The sequence below is a fragment of the Camellia sinensis genome, chromosome 9 (assembly GCF_055761805.1).
Source record: "Camellia sinensis isolate YWXY chromosome 9, ASM5576180v1, whole genome shotgun sequence".
Lineage (NCBI taxonomy): Eukaryota > Viridiplantae > Streptophyta > Magnoliopsida > Ericales > Theaceae > Camellia > Camellia sinensis.
Window position 1 is genome coordinate 45,336,108 of NC_138969.1, and position 15,930 is coordinate 45,352,037.

Genomic DNA, 15,930 nt, shown 5'->3' on the forward strand with positions numbered 1-15,930 from the left:
TCAATGAATGATGGAGTATTTGAGATTTTAAATAAGAACTACACAGAGAAAGTCAAGAAATTAGGGTTTTGGAATGTTTTAGAGAGAGAGAGAGAAATGAAAAAGTGATTCAAAAATCCATTTTCTCGAATTAATACACGTACAAATCGCTCGAACAACCAAAACACCGCTTGAGCATCAGAGAAAATAAGTGACACCACTCGAGCGCACAATGACCCTTTCTTAGAAGTTTTGTAGACTGGAAGACTGCTCAAGGGCAAGAAAGACCACTCGAGCAAAGATCACCCTACTTCCAGAAGTTTTGTAGGTCTGCAAAATACTGGGAGATCTCAAAGACTGCTCAAGCGACCAAAACACCGCTTGAGCAAACAAGAAGAAAACTGAACATCAACTCTTTGAAAAATTAACTCCCAACCTGTTTCAAACACAACTAGCAACCCAACTCAACTATCAACAAGGCGATAAAGGACATAAACAACAGTTAAAGACATGAAATCCCATACCTCAGAGCATGAAATGGGTCGAGTTTAAAGCAGAACCGTTATACAAATAGGGCAAACTCTTTTTTTGTTTTGTTTTTTTTCTTCATATTTTTCAATCTAATAGTAGTTTTCAGGATTTTTTTTTTATTTTTCTTTAGAATAATAATCAAACCCATCCTCATCAACTCAAAAATTATTCATATTTTTATCTTGTGATTTAGATTTATTCTAGTCATACCCTAACACTACACAAATTTAATCCTCACTATACAATCACCCACCTAGAAAATTTTGGGTGGGTAATCCCTAGAGCTTTCCTTTTCTTTTATGTTAAGTATTCATTTGATTGTCAAACACCACGCTAAATTAGAATTAATTACACTAATACCCTCTCAATTATTAGCGAATGTTAATTTATCCCCTTCATTTATAAACTGTACACATTGACTCTTTTAACTATAAAAATCGTACAAATATATCCCTTTTACAAGTAATTTAGAGGGAGTTTCCAAGAATAAAATTGATATATTTTTATAATTGATGGACTCAAAATATATGCATTCATGTATGAAAAGGATAAAATAATATTTATTAATTATTTGGGGGTTCATGACGTAAATAACTCTTAGAATCATTACTATTATTATTTATTTTTTTTTGGGGGGGTGGGAGTAAACGGTAGGATGTTTATATATTAATATGTTTGATTACAACGAAAAAATTACAGTCGCATCATCTATTCGAATCTTGAATGTTTGAATTTTTCATTGTTCCAAAGAATAATTACATAGACCATTGTATCAATTGCCTCATCCTTTTACGCTTTGCTTGTTTGGGCGAAATTTTTTTTTTAATTTTTTTTTTTCTATATTCTTTAGTGTTTGGTACAATGAAAATGAAAATCAATATAAATTGTTTTTCATGATCAACGAAAAATAAATCTATTTAGGTGAAAAATGTTTATTTTAAAAGGTGAAAAACATTTTTTGATTTAAAAATTTACCAATACCACCACACTACTATCACCAGCAGCATGCACCTTCACCTTCGCTACACTACAGTCACCACTACCACCACTATTAATACAACCAGATATAGAAAAATGTTTTCTTCAAAAAAAAATTTCGTTGTTGCAAAATATTTTCCGCCGAAACAAATGGAGTGTTAGAATTACTTAAGTCATAACTAAGGGTGATAAACGAACCAAATAACGAACCAAATAACTTGAGCTCGACTCGTATTTAGTTTGTTAAAAAGTAGTTAGATCTTACTTCGTTAAGTAAATAAGTCAATTTTAAACACATTGTAGAACTCATTAAAACTTTCAAATTAAACTTAAATAGTTATTGCTCGTTCAGCTCAATTAAATAAGCATAAAACTATATAAAAATATCAAACTATTCAAACTTGACTCAACAAAAACTTGTTTTAAATCGGCTAAAAAATTTATCAAATCAAACTTAAATAAATTTTAAATCCCATTAAAGTTTTTAATCGGCCTTGTTTGAAATGTAACTTTTTAGTTAAAATAGTCAATAAAAACAAAAAAAATAAAAATAGTCAATAATGTAAAATGTGGCATTTATAATATAATCATATTATTTTTTTTTCACAACTATCAAATCAATTATAAAAAAAAATTAAAATCATTTAAAATATTATTTTTTTAATCAAATTAAAATAATTAAAAATAATCAAAAGATCAAGCTAAAAATGTTAATCTCAAACAAGATAGTCAGGCCTCTTTTAGTAATTAAGTTAAAAGTTAATTTTTTAATTTTTTTTTGAGTTATATCATATCTTTAATTTTTTACATATTTTTAAAAAAAAATTCAAAACTTTTACTAATCAACTTCCACTGTCTAACATTTGTGGTTTCTAGAAGGAGGATTGTTTGTCTGTAGCGCACGTCTCCATCATCTTTTATTTATTAATTAATAATAGTGAGTAAACCTTCTTCTAGAAGTGAAGTGATGTTTGTTAAAAGAAAATCAACAGCAAGGAAAATTGCGTGGACGTCGTTCTCGTGGTCGTGTGAATCAGTGCAAAACTACCCGCTTCACCCTTTACTTTTATTCCCAAATCGTTTTCGTAGATTTTTACAAGCCTTCTTTCTAGAAGACACCTGAAAATATTCCTAAATCTTTCCCATTTCTATGTTTTTTTTTGTTTTTATTTTTATTTTTAATGCCCTTCTCTCTCTTCTGTTTGTTTTTTAAAAAAGTAATAGTTAAAAAAATATATTTTTAATATTTAAATAATAATTTTTTGATTTATTTAAATTATTTCTGTCACCAAATAAGTTAGCATATATTTAAAAAAAAAATTATAAACAATTTAGATAATCTAAACGAAACAATCCCCCTTGGCTTCTTTTGGGAAGAAGAGTTGGGTTGGGTTGGGTTGGATTGGGTTGGGGGCTATTTTAACATAAAAAGATAAAATAAGCTTTTTAAATTAATAAGAAAAAATATCAAATCTAATTCATAATCATTACATTATTTTTTTTACAAAAAGTCAAAAAAGTCAAAAAGCCTCCCGAACGAGGCTTTTTAACCTCAAGCTAAACAATGCCAAAAAGTTAAAAAGTCAACCCACTTTCCAAACGAAAAATGAGTAGAAATTGATTGAGTGCTTCAGTAGCAATTCTCAAATGAGTTCGAATTTATTAAAGTTGAAAATCTTGTAAAGTTGGCTTTTTACGGTACTCATGTTAATCATTTATCTTAGATAATAAGTTAAGAAGAACATACATGTAAAAAATTAGATTGATTAGACATGAGTAATCATATGATTAAATCACATATATATTACCATAGATTGATGGTTTATTCAGTAACTTTTTGGGAATAGACTTTTTTAAGTAATTTTTTGATTTTTTGACTAAAATGTGATGTAAAAAAAACTAATATGTTTGAGATGACTTTTTGAATTTTTAAGAAAAGATGTGCAAAAAGTAGAGAGAAAAGAAAATTTTTAACTTTTTGGTATGCCTCCGTTTGGGAAGTGGGTTGGCTTTTTGGCTTTTTGGCTTTTTTGGCTATTTTAGCCTGGACTAAAAAGTTTGGTTTGGGATGGACTTTTTGGCTTTTTAGTTTTTTTGGCTTTTTTTGTGAGAGAAGAATGTAATGATTATGGGTTGGATGTGATATTTTGTTTTTTGTGGCTAAAATAGCCTATTTTGTCTTTTGTGGCTAAAATAGCCAAAAAAGCCCCGTTTAGCTCTTGCCAAACGGAGCCTATGAGTGGTTGGCTTTTTAATTTTTTTAATAACTTTTTGACTCTTTGACAAAAAAGGACACTTGCCAAACGAGGCCTTAAAAACATATAGGCTGTATAGATAAAAATGATATAATAAAATGATAATTGATGTTAGATTAACTTGATATTTTGCATAAATAATTTTCTTAGTTAATTATATAAGATGAACAATTAAAATTATTTAAATGAATCCAAATTAGTCTGATAATTAGTCAATTTTCTCGTAAAATTGAAATTTTTAACTTTAATAAATCTGGACTCTTCTCAAATTTGACTATTATTGATTTAAATACTAATATATTCCACTTCGTTTGTGTTGTTAGTTTACAAAACAAACAAATGGTATGTGTCAATTAAAAATGAGTGTGGAGGATTAATTTTTATTTAAAGGAAGGTGATTCTCTCAAATTCATAGATTTCAACAGTTTAACTTGTAGAATTTTGTGAACAAATTATTTATAAAAAAATAAAATTATTAGATAATTGTAATTACATAATTTTATCATTTTTGTATTAAAAATAGACAACTTATTTTTAGAATCATACTTTTAGTTTTTTTTTTTTTAAAAAAAAATAAATATAATAAAATCAAGTGACTAGATCAATTAATTTTTTTTAATGATTGATTCACAAATATTAATTAACAACACGAATGATTCATTGGTGAATCCTACAATTTCAAACAATACTCTCCCTTTCAAATAGTAAACTTGAGAAAATTCTTGCCTATAAAAAAAGGAATGAATTATATACAAAATAGTAAAGTGATAGGATTTCTATAGAAAAATGTATGAGGTAGATTATTAAATTAATTGTTTTAATGATTGAACTTAAAACACTTGATTCAATTATGTTTTTATTCGAGTCAGATGTTCTATTGGAAGGAAAAATATATTCATTATCCAGCCCATCTCATTTGGGGAAAATAAAAATTATGAAAGAGACATCAAAGTTGTCCTTTATTAATAATAAAAAGGACTATATAATTCCATTAATTTTATGATAAATTTTAAAAGGCATTTTAATGACTTGATTGTTGATTTGGTAGATGAATTACTCTCTTACAAGTGTCATACTTGGATTTGAGTTTCGTGGTCAAGTAATGCAACTTTTTTTCTTTTAGGTTTTGTTTGAGAATTAGTCATTCTCGTTTTTTTAAAAAGCCTTTTTATGAAGTAAAAAAAAAAAAAAAGTTTAGAAATATATATTTTAAATTATATCAAAAATTGTGAATTACTTGTATGTTTAATTTTTAATGTTTTTTTTTTGTTGACAATTTTAACGAAAAAAATCATGCTTGCCAACGAAGGATTCAATTATGAGGGTCTACTTGTTTTTTCTACTATTCCTAATTGTATCTCGCTTCAAGTTTTTGAAGACACTAGGGGTTCTTTTTACCCCAGAACTGTAACCGCTTAACTCTTATCTATCTAATTTCCATCTTTATTACCAAAAAAAAAAAAAAAAATGAGCCCATAATATCTAATGACAAACCTTAACAAGTAATTTATGAAATGGGTGAAGTAGTAAAAAATAAAACTAAAAATAGTTATTTCAATAGTGGTGTTCAAAATATTTATACGAACTCAATTTATTATTTCGAGATGAGAATGTAGAACCAAAGGAAATAGGTTTTGCAAATTTAATAAAAAAAATAGTAAGAGCGAGTATTCGCTATTCCTAATGCCTTGAATAAAAGCGGGCACTATTTCATCTTATGCATGATTGGTGTAAGTCAATTTTCAAGAAAATCTCACAAGATGAAACTTACGATCAACCAACACTTCTGCACTATTGGGACATTGTTTAATAATAAAAATGTGTAAAAATTACTTTGTAAAATATCAAAAATATTTTAAAAAATAAATTATATGAAAAGCATTTTAAAATTAGTAGAAAGTATCTTATGTTCTTTATTTTATTTTGTTTGTGGCTTTGAATACTTGTTAACAAAATCATTACCTTATTAACAATTATAATTTACGTGTCGGCGAATGAAGAGAGAGAGTTGGTATAGAGAATTGAACGTTGGAATATTGATCATCTGTTCCATTTTTCATCTCATTTTTTTGTCCCATTACCCATTTCATATTGTCAAATAGCTAAAATATAATGAAATAGAAAACAATACAGAGAACAAGACAAATAATTCATGATTGAGTGCTGAGTCTCCTGAGCCAACTGGAAAACCCTTTGGCATTGGGTTTAAATCACAAGTTAGATCCATATTAAGGTCAAATTTGGTAATTTAAAAATAATTCATCTTTTTATCTTTTTATTTTTTTCATCACATCACCTCTCTATTTTTTTGCACATCTTTTTATAAAAAGACAAAAAGTATACTTATTTAAGTCATTCCAAACTATCCCTAAATTCAATATAGATTAAATGATGTGGGAGTATTAATGCACTTTGACATGTTTAAAAGAAATATATATATATATATATATATATTTTTTTTTTCTTAGATGAAATGGGACACATTGCTACTTTGTCTTAAATTACTTATTTAGGGGTTGTTTGAGATGTTCTAAATAATTATATTTTTTGATTTTTTATGAAATATAGGTTGGGTATGAAGTGATGTGATAGAAAGGTGATGTAACTTAAATAAGATGATTTGACTTAAATATGATAGTAACTTTTGACTTTTTAGATTTTTTATGAGATGCCAAACTTAGCCTTACTACAAGTTAAATATAAAAAGACTCATCATATAATAAAAAATAATATAGTGTTTTGATTTTTGATTTTTTTGTACATTTTCATTTTTTATTATTCAGATTCTAGTACTTGGGAACAAAATGTTTCTTTCAATTTAAGAAATAAAGTGTCGTATAATAGAAACAAAAATGCTTTAGAACTCTAATATAGGAGCTTTAATAGTTTTAATGGGAAGGAGAGTCCCACCCTGATGTAATATTTGTGCCTTGTTTTATTTTTATTTTTATTTTTTTTTACTTTGACACATCATTAGAACTCAAATGAGAGCCCTTATCATTTTCCTAATAGAAATTATGTTATTTGTACACAAATAAATTAATTATTTTTTTAGAGAAGAGTGGCAAGGGGTGGAGCTCACCCCAACGCTGGTCACCACATCTATCTACCTTTCACTGTTAGCGACCTTTTCTGACAGCTCATTAAACATGTTTATTAATTTTTATTTTTATTTGTTTTTAAAATATTTTTGTAAAGAGAAAACTAAAAACTGACGACATTAACAAATGCTATAATATTTTTACGAAAAACACATAATTTATGTGCAACTTATCGAATTACTAATCTAATTTGGAACAAAACAAATATTGCCCAAAAAGAATCCAATTTTGTTCACACAACACCACACAAATTCAGATGAGTGAAAAAAAAATATTATTTTTATAAAATTGAAATCAATACACTTTTTAAATATAAAATTAACTATTTTATATCAATCAAAATTAATGTAATGTGTACTCAATCCAAAATTGTGTCAACAAACACTCTTGATTTGAAATTTTCAAAAGAGCAATATTAAATGCATACACTTTTTGATTCATAAATTCATCCATAATAATGTGATAAGAGAATTGGACTTTATATCATTAGCTGTGTAACAAATTAAGAATTTACACATACATACCATATCATTATGGATATAATTGTAAGAATTTTTTAGAATCTGAAACATTTATATGAGTTTTCAATTCGTGCTTTTTGTTTTTAGTAAATTTTTTTTTTAAACATTTTAATCAATCTATATATATATTTAACTTTTTAGCTTTACTATTTAGATATACTTAAAAAATATGAAATTTGTGCAATTTTTTTTCAAAAATTCATTGAACACAAAATTTTTTAGTATATTTTTATATTTTGTTATATTTAATGAATTTTTTAAAAAGATTTTTTTTTATAAATTTTAGGGAGGTTGGCCAATAAGGCCTATATTTTTTCTTACGATTCATTTAGTCATTTTTGATGTGTAATGACTCATTTATCTACTATATTGGGGTGTCATATTTAAAAAAAGTATACTAAGAAATTTTTTAGTATCACATTATACCCGCTACGTTGGAGTGTACTAAAGAGTTTTTAATTTTTTGCAATGTCATATCATACCCGCCATATTAGAGTGTTACATGTCATGTTTGAGAAAAGTATATTAATGAGTTTTTAGTTTTTTTAGAGTGTTAAATCATATTCGTGTCACGTTGTTACATTTAGAAAAAGTACACTAATAAGTTTTTAGTTTTTTTTAATGTTACATCATGCCTGCTACATTATCACACTTAAAAAAAGTATATTAATGAGTTTTTATTTTTTTGGAGTGCCACATCATACCTATTACGTTGTCACATTTAGAAAAAGTACACTGCATCTTACTCGTTACGTTATTACATTCAAAAAAAGTATACTAAGGAGTTTTTAGCTTTTTTAGAGTGTCACATCATACCTGTCACGTTGTCACATTTGATAAAAGTACACTAAAGAATTTTTAATTGTTTTAAGTAAAAGATTTAAAATGTCACATCATACTCCGTCACGTCGTCACATTTGAAAAAAGTACAGTAATGAGTTTTTAGTTTTTTTGGAGTGTCACATCATACCCGCTACAAGTACACTAAGGAGTTTTTAGTTTTTTTAGAGTAAAAGATTTAGATTGTCATACCCGTCATGTTGTCACATTTGAGAAAAGTACATTAAGAAATTTTTAGTTTTTTTGAAGTGTCACATCATACTCGTTACATGGGAGTGTCACATTAATACTTGTCACATTAGAGTGTCACAGCATACCTACCACATTAATAAAAAGGTATAGTCATCCAGCAAAATACTACCAAAATAAAAAATAAGATCACGTGAAAAGAAACTTTCTACACATAGAATTTAACATATCAATATAAAATATTGAGACTAATTAGAGTACTTGTTTGTGAGATGGAACTTATTAGTAAATATTCCTAAATTTTAACCTCATATATTAAGTTATCGTTTGGTAAAAAAAAATTTTAGTTGACTTTTTGGAGTTGAGTCTTTTTTTAATTTAGGACTAAAATGTTCATTTGACAATTTTTTTTTTTTGTCTTTTTTAATTTTTCTGAGAGAAAAAATAAAATGATTATAATTTGGATGTGATATTTTGGATTGTTGTGAGAAGTTGGCTAAAAACTGACTTTTTGAAATTTTTTTTTTGACTTTTTTAAAAAAATGTGTAAAAAAGTAGATAGATAACTTTTAATCTCATTCCCAAATTAGGCCCTTTTTTTTTATTAACTTATTTAGTTTATTTTTTCTTTTGGTGTTTTTTTAATCTCAACATAAATTGTCAAACGAAAGTTAAGTAAATTTAGGAAGTAAAAAAAAAAATAATTAAAATATCAAAAAAATCATTAATTAGTATTAAAAACTCCAAAGGCATAGTGTATTTTTTTTTTTTTTTTTTTTTTTGAGATATGGCCAAAACTCCATTATAATAAAATTTTAATACGTTAAGGATAAGTACAATTTTTTTTAAATTTTTTTTTAACACATACGATTATTACTAAAATATTAAACTAAAAATAAATTTAATTTTTGATCTAGATGTCGATTTTTAATAAAATTAATATTTTTAGAATTGTTTCATTAAGATCTATTAAATAAGATCTATATTGATTATGGAATTATTTAAAAATTATTTTGTTGAAATTGATTTAAATTGTAACATTTTATTTATTTATTTAAATTGATTTAAATTGTAACATGTTACTATGTTTGACAGTAATATATTGTGCCTGTTTGGTGCAGCTTAAAAGCTGCTTATTTCAGCTTTCAGCTTAATTTAAGTTATTTTGATGTGTTTGATTTAGCTTATATCTTATAACTTATAGCTTTTTGGAAGTCAGAAATCAGCTTATTCTTTGAGTGGGGCAGGAGATGCTTAATTTATAAGTCAGAAATTAGCTTATGTTCATAGTTATAAGTTATAAGTTGTTTAGGTATAAGCTATAAGCACTTTCCCACAGCTCTACCAAACATGGCCATTATTTTGTCTCACAGTAATATATTACTCTAGTTCATAGTAATATATATACATATATTTTTTTTCTTTTTGTTACAGGAAAATCTTCCCTACCCTCCCGCAGGTCCAAGGCAGCGCTCATTGCAAAGATCACCAGGGTGTCCTATTAGCGTTCCCAGCGAGGAGACTATAACCTGAGAACCTGCCCCAACCTCCCAAGATAAGCTCCACTTAAGTCAGGACTCGCACAGCGGGAGAGTATTGAACCCACACCAAGTATGGATTAGACAGCTTGAGGTCCAACTTCCTAACCAACTATGCTTCGCCCAGGAGATTGGCCCAAAGGGAAAGGAATTCAACTCATGACCTTGGGGCTTAAACCCCAAGTCTTAACTACAATGCCACCCACCCTTGGGTTCATAGTAATATGTTATTCTAACAATACTGACTAAGAAAAAAAATATTTGATTTTTATCCTTACTCAATCATGTAACTCCTCCTTATAAATTTATGAAATAAAAAAAGAAAAATGTTTGAGGGCCACAATTTTTGTGGCCATAATGGCTCAAAATTGTAAAAACGACGTCATTTTGGCATGTTTTGCACCCAAAACGACGTCGTTTTGACAGTTTTGAACCATTGTGACCACAAAAATTGTGACCACAAAAATTGTGACCTTCTAGCATTGTTGATAAAAGAAATATTAATGCTTGGAAGTACTAAGGCCTCGTTTGGGAACAGGCTAATTTAGTAACTTTTTGGCTATTTGGCTAAAAAGGTAGGTAAAAAAAACTTTTATGTTTGGGATGACTTTTTGGCTAATTACGAAAAGATGTGCAAAAAGTAGAGAGAAGAGAGAATCTTTGACTTTTTGGTATGGGTTGTTGGTTTTTTGGCTAATTTAGTAACTTTTTGGCTAATTGGCTAAAATAGCCTCTTGTCAAACGAGGCCTAAAAAGAGAGTACTAATGAAATGACTCTCCCTTGATGTTGTCTCTTTTATTTTTATTTTTTTTTATATTTTTCAACTTATTAAAACTTTTAATGATGTGTATTTTTTTAGCAATCTCAATCATTTAGGTAAAATAAATTAAGCTGTTGTTTTCATTAAATGAGAGTGTAATAAAGATATTTTGACTATTTTTTTTTTTTTTTTCCTTCCTAAAAAGCCTTCAAGTTGTTTGTTGGTAGGTACTCTTCTCACCGTGGGGAAAAAGCAACACCTACTAGAATTCGCCACGTCAGCAAAATTTTCGTATCTAACCATCCAAATGTGAAACCTCTCCTGTTGTTTCGTCTATAAAACCCTCCACCTGATTTTGGCCACTGCAAAACACCCTCTCTGTCTCTCTCTCCGGAAAATCGACATTGAAAGCTAAGAACACTCTCAGACCTCATCAATATCTCTCAATCGTTTCTCTAATTCCGGTATGGATTCATATACCTTGATTTTTTTTTTTTATGAGTTTAGATTTGATCTAGATAGATCTATTTTTTATATCATTTTAGTAATTTAAATTGTTTATTTTTTGAAATTAATTTAATAGAATATTTATATAAAATTTAAGATAATTCAATATCAATAATTATATTTTTTTAATTAAATTTATATTATAAAAATAGATAATTATTTTTAAAACTATATTTATCATGTATTTTTTTAAAACAAATATAATTCAAATATATAAATATTGATATTCAATTATTTTGATTTTGTATATGAATAATCTTACAATATAAATATAAAAATCGCTAAAATTGATCTATCAAATGCAAATAATCTCTCTCAAGTTGAGATGAGAAGCCAAACCCTTTTTTTTTATCCATATAAGTGTTTTTATATGAATAGATGAAGTAGTTTTTGTGATTTTTTTTTTTTTTTTTTTTTTTTGTGTGCAAGTTATCGCATAGATCTTCTTCGCAGTTGTGATTATAGATTTGACAGAATGAAATCATTTTTATTTAGAGTGAATGATTTGTAGATTTGTTAATTTAGAGGTCTGGGTTTCATATACCATTGAACTCCAACCCTTACCAATTTTTTTCGTATAATTTGATTATAAATTTGAGTGAAAACCTGATTTAATATGAACTATTTCAATTCTTTCATTAAAATTTCATCAAAATCTTTTTAAAGTTTCCCTTTTATCGCAAATTTCTCTTTTTATAAAATTGATGGAAAAGAAATTTATCTTCAATGCTTAATTTTTAAAAATTTTCATCAAATTCAAATTCAATGAAGGATTTGATGAAAGGTTGGAAATGATTTTTGAGCAATTGGAGATGCTCTTAAACCCTAAAATTTATCCCTTTGAACCTAAAAAGATGTGCATATATATATATATATATATGAGATTTTGATGATCTTATGTTAATTTCTCTCTCCTCTCTCTCTCTCTTTCTCTCTCTTGATGATCTGGGAGAAAGTTTTCACTTTGTTTTTATCTTTTGGGTTTCATTTTCTAAGGATTTTAGGGTTTTGCAGCATGAAATTTATGAATTAGTGAAAAGAAGAGAACTATTTTACTTTCTATTTGTCTTGTCTCTTTCTTGCCCTGTATGATTGTCAAATTCTCTCTCCTAAATTTCAATTCTTGTCTATTAATTTTCCTTCAAATGTTAGTTACTGGGATAATTGAGACATAAAACAGGCTAAGAAGAGAATAAGAACTTGATTAATGTTTTGTAGCCTTTTTTAAGTAACCTTTATTTCCATTTTTAAATCAGATAGGTTCAGCCATCTTTGTCTTGACTAGATCCGTAGCTTAGGCAGCTTTTGAAAACCATATATTTCCTGGAGATATCAGCTGATTATGAGGTTCACTCTGCATATATCATTTGTCACAAAACAGGGTTGAAGTAGGCTTAAATGTTTTTTTATCACAAATATTTTTTTTGGGGGTTTAATTTTCTAGATCTATTGCATCTCCAATACCGATGTTGAGTGGGTATTTGGGGTTTACATTTTTTGTTGGGTTTTTTTTTCCCATTTTTATTGATCCTTTTTTTTTTTTTTTAATTTTAGCAAACTTTAAACTTTTGAGTTCTATTCGATTAGACGGTCTGGAAAAAAAATTCAGAAAAGGCACCCCATAAAAGCCAAAATTAGTTTTTTTGGCTTTTTTTTTGGTTCTTTGAAATTTTTTTATTTTTTACTTTTTAAATTCTTTTACACCAGACAATCTAGAGAAGTAAAAAAATTTGATGTAATTTTGAAAAGATTACTAAAAACAAAAAAATTGGAAAAAAATGAGCCTTTTTTGGCTATGTGTTGTACAAAAAATTATTGACCCACTTTAATATCTCTCTATTGTTACAACTTCTATATTCAAAAAATTGGGTGTGGTGTCTCAGTTAATGAGAAGCTGAAACTTCAATAATGCTATTCCTACCTACCTAACCGATACTTGACTAGAAAATATTTCGCCGTTTGGCAATAGATTTTTTTGGTTGGTTTTTTGATTTTTGACTATTTAAGTTTGGAATTAAAAACTTGTTTGATTTGGTTTTTTTAATTTTTGTAAGAGAATAAGTGAAATGATTATGCTTTAAATGTGACATTTTGTCATATTGACGTATTTAGCTTATTTTGTCTTTTGTGCTTTTTTAACCAAAAAGTTGATTGCCAAACAAGCTCTGAATTTTCACCCATCAATGCCCCACCTATTAAATATTTTTTACCCGAGACCTATTAATGTTCAACCAGTTGGTAGCTGAAGCTTCGCTTTGAATCTTCGCATTACAATCATATAAATATATATTTGCAGTCTATGCATGGTCCAGTTCAACGTACTGAAGTTGTCATTTTCTCTTGTAGTATATAAATATTCAGGAATTGCAGTTGAATAATCCTATTTAGTATCTTACTTCCTGAGATGGCATTTTGCTGTCACCATCAGTGAGCACTACTTGGAGGAATTGGGAGATGGGTTTTGTATAGGATTATTGAGAGAACAAGCAACTGTGATTTTTTATTTTCATCTAAACTAAAAGAATTGTGCGTAGTGTTATTCTCATGGTGTTTTGACCTTATTGATTCAGATGTCAAGGGATATAGATATTGTGGGTTTGAACATATAGATGGATCTCCAAATTGAATTTTCAAGTGAAGGAAAATAAAATACTAGGGCCACATGTATCATATATGTTGCCGGTACCTGCTTCTCTTTTGTGTGTCCTTATCTGATTGCAATGCACATTGGACCACTCAATAATTTAGCTTTCTGTATGCACTTGGTATTCTTGGCCAATAAAGAGCTGCAAATGGTCCTCACTTTCTGGATTTTTTTTTGTGGGGGTCAAATTGTTTATACATGTTTTGTTCTCGTTGTTATTATGTTTATTTCTATTTTATTTTTCGTTTTTTAAGATGCTCTGTTGAAAAGTTGCTGTCTTTTCTTTAGCCAGTTTTATGCAATTTCCCTTTGTCTCCTCCTTGGTAAATAATTTGCAAAAGGATTGTTTACAATAATGTTAGTTCCCACTAAAATAAGCATTGCATTAGTGTTGGGTTATTCACTCTCTAAAGTTTAACCCATAAATACTGAGACACTGAATCTGTTATTTCTCCATTATCTCTCCAGGATTTAAGAAGTGTTAACTAGAACAAACTGTGGGTTAAGAACGATGGCCTTTGATCAGTATGTTGCCCAAGAGTGGAAATCCATCCCCGCTGCAGCATCAGAGTCCGAAAATATATCCGGCTGCTTCGAATGTAGCATCTGCCTAGACTTTGCACGTGACCCTGTGGTTACCCTATGTGGGCACCTTTACTGTTGGCCTTGCATCTATAAATGGTTCCATTTCCAGAACACTTCTCTTGATTCAGACGAACACCCACAATGCCCGGTCTGCAAAGCCAAAATATCCAACACCACGGTGGTACCCCTCTATGGCCGTGGTCATATTCCAAATGAATCTGAGCTTGAAGGCAAACCACAATCTCTTGGTTTGGCCATACCACCAAGGCCACCTGCTTGTGGTACTCAAGCTCAAATTACTACATCACAACGTAGTCAGCCGATACAATATCATAATCCTTATCAAAATCAACAATATGATGAAGATTCATCACCGCCATCTTTTAGCCTTAGCGGGAGTACAGCGATGAGTGTTTCTCAACCGGTGGTTGGGATGTTTGGGGAAATGGTTTATGCCAGGGTGTTTGGGAACTCGGAGAGTTTGTATGCGTATCCGAACTCCTACCACCTAACGGGGAGTAGCAGCCCTAGGTTGAGAAGGCAGGAGATGAAAGCTGACAAGTCTCTAAACAGAGTTTCAATTTTCCTCTTCTGTTGCTTTCTTCTATGTCTTCTTCTCTTTTGATCATTGTTTAGACTTCTTCTATCTCTACTCCTATTTTGTACAGTTTGTAGAAATTTGCAATGCTAGCTTACGAAACAATGCATGGATAGATGTGTGATGGGTTGGATGTATGAGATACTAAAAATTTTGCCCAGTCTTTGAACAAACATTGTGTGATTGGAGAAGGATGCAAAGACAAAATCGATCACAAATTAGATACAATATACATATATAGACAATATTTTACAGGGTTCGTCAGTGAAGTCTACTTTTAAAGAATCTTAGTTGTCCATATCCATTAAAACCAAAAAAGAAAGAAAGTAGTGAACTAAATTGTAGCTGCCTTATCTCTGTCTCATGCAACTTTCCTATCAAATTTGGTTGGTATATGAAATAATTGATTTGGATGAGGTTTTGTCTTTTAATAATTGATTTTTAGGTAGATTATAATATCTAACCATGATTTACGTAGAGTAAGGTCACGCGATGCCAAGGAGTATTGGATTCACCAAACAATACATTGGGCTAGTGTTGGGTTCATCAACACAAGCACTAACATCAAAATGAGGCCCGGTGTTACAAGGCCGTGGACCAAAAATAATTTTTTTAAATTTTTTTTAATGAGTTTTAAGCAAACTGCCAAATTATCAAGGGAGGTGTCAGAAAAGAGAAATTTACAGCAGAAGTAACCTATAAATAAGGCATAAAGTGATACCTTTTTCTCAGGGGGACAATTATGGATCTTGCAAGTCAAGTTTAGGACAATTATAAATATTTTAAAGTGAATTTGGTCAAAATTTTTTTATAATAAAATTTTAATATATTAAGAATAAGTATAAATTTTTTTTCTTGTAAAGTCAAACACATATTATTATTATCAAAATATTAACTTTAAAA

The 15,930-nt window shown here is 28.6% G+C and overlaps 1 protein-coding gene across 1 annotated transcript; it reads left to right on the plus strand.

Moving 5' to 3' along the window:
- Positions 1-11,024: 11,024 nt before the first annotated feature.
- Positions 11,025-15,187, plus strand: LOC114289415 (E3 ubiquitin-protein ligase RMA1H1). Its single transcript, XM_028233140.2, has 2 exons — positions 11,025-11,157; positions 14,313-15,187. The coding sequence occupies exon 2, from the start codon at positions 14,356-14,358 to the stop codon at positions 15,052-15,054; it is 699 nt and encodes a 232-aa protein (XP_028088941.2). The 5' UTR covers positions 11,025-11,157; positions 14,313-14,355; the 3' UTR covers positions 15,055-15,187.
- Positions 15,188-15,930: the final 743 nt, after the last annotated feature.